Source organism: Octopus bimaculoides, chromosome 24 (assembly GCF_046866305.1).
Source record: "Octopus bimaculoides isolate indiv1 chromosome 24, ASM4686630v1, whole genome shotgun sequence".
In the NCBI taxonomy this organism is placed as follows: Eukaryota; Metazoa; Mollusca; class Cephalopoda; order Octopoda; family Octopodidae; genus Octopus; species Octopus bimaculoides.
In genome coordinates, this window is record NC_142951.1 from 6322592 (window position 1) to 6326447 (window position 3856).

The 3856-nt window shown below is 38.1% G+C and overlaps 1 protein-coding gene across 2 annotated transcripts in view; it reads left to right on the plus strand.

Annotated features, from left to right (window-relative positions):
* The first annotated feature begins 409 nt into the window (after nucleotides 1–409).
* The window catches only part of LOC106877138 (ribonuclease P/MRP protein subunit POP5), an 8050-nt gene continuing 4603 nt past the window's right edge, over nucleotides 410–3856 (plus strand). The window contains exon 1 of one of the 2 annotated variants that reach the window (XM_014925943.3): nucleotides 410–567. In XM_014925943.3, coding sequence (XP_014781429.1) covers nucleotides 551–567 — 17 coding nt within the window. In that variant the 5' untranslated portion in view covers nucleotides 410–550. The remainder of the gene's footprint in view (nucleotides 568–3856) is intronic. The other variant, XM_089340871.1, reaches the window with a different exon arrangement.

Here is a 3856-nt window from a genome sequence, read left to right on the forward strand (position 1 = left end):
CAATTCCTGGCAGATGGAGGAGAAAAAAAACTCCCGGTAGGCGGCGATTTTGCAGAAATCTGGACGGTGCAAGTTATGTATTGCTAAGCGCACGAGGATCCTTAAGGACTGGTTCGCGCCAAGGGGCATCCTGAACTCCAGGACAGAGTTTTGCCTTCAAATGACGCCAGCCCGCTGAGTAGGTCAAAATCCACTACCCCGCGATCGAAGCGGGTACTGAAGCAACGTGAAATGCTCAAGAACACAACGCGCCGCCCAGTCAGGGAATCGAACCCGCGATCTAGCGATCTTGAGTGCAGCAGGCTAACCACTAGGCCACACGCCTTCATACATACACACGTGCGCGTGCGTGTGTGTGTGTGTGTGTGCATGTATGTAGAATTCTATCTTGCTAAGTACGCTATAATCAAAACTGTACCTGTTCAGTTGGGTGTCCAATGTGCGAGAGTGGTCTATTGTCGAATCATATTCGGTTAGGCGTCAATGTTTGAGAATGGTCTCTAACTAACATTCAACTACAGTCTGTTGCCGGAAAGAAACACGTGTTGACATGAGGTTCAAAAAACGGTAAACATTCATTATTTATTTCAACACTCTATGTTTAATAATGTATAATATTATATATATATATATATATATATATATATATATATATAATATTATAATATAATATAATATATATAATATAATATATGTATAATATTATTTTACGAGTATCGAAAGATCGCCATATATATATGTTGTAACATTAGTTAGAATTCTGTTGTTGTCTGTACCACTATACTTGTTACTCTATTCAGACTAAAAGTAAAAAACCTATTTGACCCATATACCTAGGGCTATAATTCCTCAACATTAATTCCTCGACATTTTGATAGTAATAAAATGACCTGATACTACTATGACCAGTGAAACCTCTAGATTCTAATACTTTTATAACCTTGTCCATGCATACTGCTTACACCTTCCCTCTCTTTAAAAGTAATTGTCCCTTTGCTATCACCACTAGATAAGAAACAATAGAATTCTGAGACAGTTAAAACTTTTGTCTAGAATCAATTACTAGCCTGATAGACCCTGCTATGTCAAGATGGACTTATATATTCTTCCTCACGTTTGGATTTTATGTATGCTCTCTCCCACTTGGTTTTAATATGTTGCCACATTTGTAATATGTCTTTTTTCTGCATTTTTTCGTGCAGCTGAAGATTGCTCTTCATATTGCATTTAATGTAATGCTCACATTACTTAAATAAATTGAAGTAGCATGAAACGTGCGTGCTGCAATCACTTTTGAAATCCGTGTTGCTTATTGTTTGATTATATATATATATATATATATATATATATATATATATATATATATATACATACACATATATATCTTTGTCGTGCTGTTCGTATTAAAATAATATTTTTGGTGTTTCTGTTTGTATGCTCTTTATTTTTTCCAGCTATTAGTCTGCGGCCATACTGGTGCAAGGCCTTGAAGTGTTTTATCGAACAAATCGACCCCAATATCTCATTCTCTAAAAGCCTAGTACTTGTGTATTCTCTCCTAGTTGAGCAAATCGACACCAGGATTTATTCTTTGTAAGCCTAGTACTTATTCTATCGGTCTCTTTTGCTGAACCGCTAAGTTATGGGGACGTAAATGCACCAGCATCGGTTGTCAAGCGATGTTGTGGGGGGGGGGGGGCAAACATTCACACGCACACATATATATAAATATATATATATATATATATACACGATGGGCTTCTTTCAGTTTCCGTCTACCAAATCCACTCACAAAGCTTTGATCAGCCCGAGGCTATAGTAGAAGACACTTACCCAAGGTGCCACACAGTGGAACTGAACCTGGAACCATGTGATTAGATAGCAAGCTTCTTACCTTTCATTTTCTATCCACCAAATTCACTGACAAGGCGTTGGGTGATCGAAGGCTGTAGCAAAAGACACTTGGCCATACTGTGGGACTGAACCCAGACCCACATGGTTGGGAAACATGCTTCTTAATCTCACAACCATGCCTGCACAATGGATATAAAGAATTGAGAAAATTGGAGAAACAAAGAATGGAAGAATGGAAGACCAAAAATTCAATAAAAATGGTTCTTTAAGACAATTATCGTTGAGAGACAGATAGACCCTTGTCATTTTAGTTCATTGGAATCGAAGTGAAGCAGTGATTGGTTTGTTATTAATCTGTAACCAACAACACTATTGTCTGCTGACATCTAAAATGAATGAATAAATAAATGCCCATCCACCATCTGTTGTCACCGTCAATCCTCTTTCAGTCAATCATTGGACATAAAGTTGATCCTCCGTCTTTCGTGGACGGTTAACACAGTTTGTGTGACATATGCTAATGAGTTTAAGACGGTGGTTGTTGGCTGTGCTCTGTTAGCGAAACATGAAGAGAGAGAGAGAGATTTACTCATACACACACACACACACACACACACACACACACACACACAGCTTTCAAGAATTAAACAGATGCACGTCAAAAGAACGAATGGAAAATTCACACACTAGACATGGATGTGTTCTTAGATGGACAAGCTGTTGAAAAGATTAGCATTAATTACAGCAGATAATTCTAAAACTTAAATTCTAATTAATTTCTTTCAGTCAATTTTTTTTAATATTTATTTCTTTAACTTCTTTTTTTTTTTCCATGTTTTCCTCGTCATCATCATCATAATTTTACCATCCACTTTTACCATGCTTCATTGGTTCAATGGAGATTTTTGTTTAAATTGCAGCAGATTTTCTACTGCCTAATGCCCATGTGCCAACTCTCACCTGTTTCCATATCAGGTAATATCTGTCCATGGACAGATTATAAAGGATGTTCATTAAAGATTTCCCCTTCTCAAGGGCCTCTGGTCTTCTGTGGATCACATCCCTACTTCTCAACAGAGTCACTGTTTCTCTCAACAGCAATGTTCCACCTTCGAATGAGAGCATGTATCCCTGCCCCGTAAGATTCTGTTGACTGTTCTTTGAGCCACTTCTTCACCACAGTTTTCACTTCCTCATCACTGGAATAATGTTTGCCTCTCAGACCCTCTTTCATGGGGCCCCGAAGAGATGATAGTCTCACACACATTTGAGGTGGTTGTCTGCTGCACCAAACTCTCCCTTGCAAGGAATCAGTAAAGCCAAAATTCCAGCAGAAAATGTTCTCCTAAGTCACCATGCACTGATCTGATTGCAATGGCTATCACACTTTTAGTAAAAGAGAGAGAGAGAGAGAGAGAGAAATCCCACCCACACAGATACCCTGATCCCTCCCACATACACCCACATGGTTCAACAGTTTAGGATTTGTCGAGGCAGATAATCCTAAAATTAAATCCTCTTTCATTTGTTTACTCCATTAATTCACAGTTTTTTGTCTTGTTTATCTTTTAAATTATTTATTCCATTATTTTTTAATTATATATATTTTTTTAATTTTTTTTTTATTGTATTTTATATTTTACATCTGAGGATTCAAGCTGCAACTCCTTCAAAACTCATTTCTCCAATTTCATGTCTGTCTGTTTGTCCCTGACTCTGTCTCTCTCTCTCTCTCTCTCTCTCTCTGTCCCTTTCTCTCCCTATCTTTCTTTCTCTGTCATGTCTGTGTCTTTCTCCCCCTCTCTCTCTATATATATATCTTTCCCTGACTCTCTGTATCTGTCCTTCTCTCTCTCTTTCTCTCTCTCTCTCTCTCCATCCCCGTTGTCTGTCTCCAAGACACCAATAAAATGCCTCTTCCAGTTGTCAACTTGATAAATTGGTTCTTCTACTTTTCATATTTGTCCCCTAGACCCCTCCATGCTTTGACCCTACCATTCGT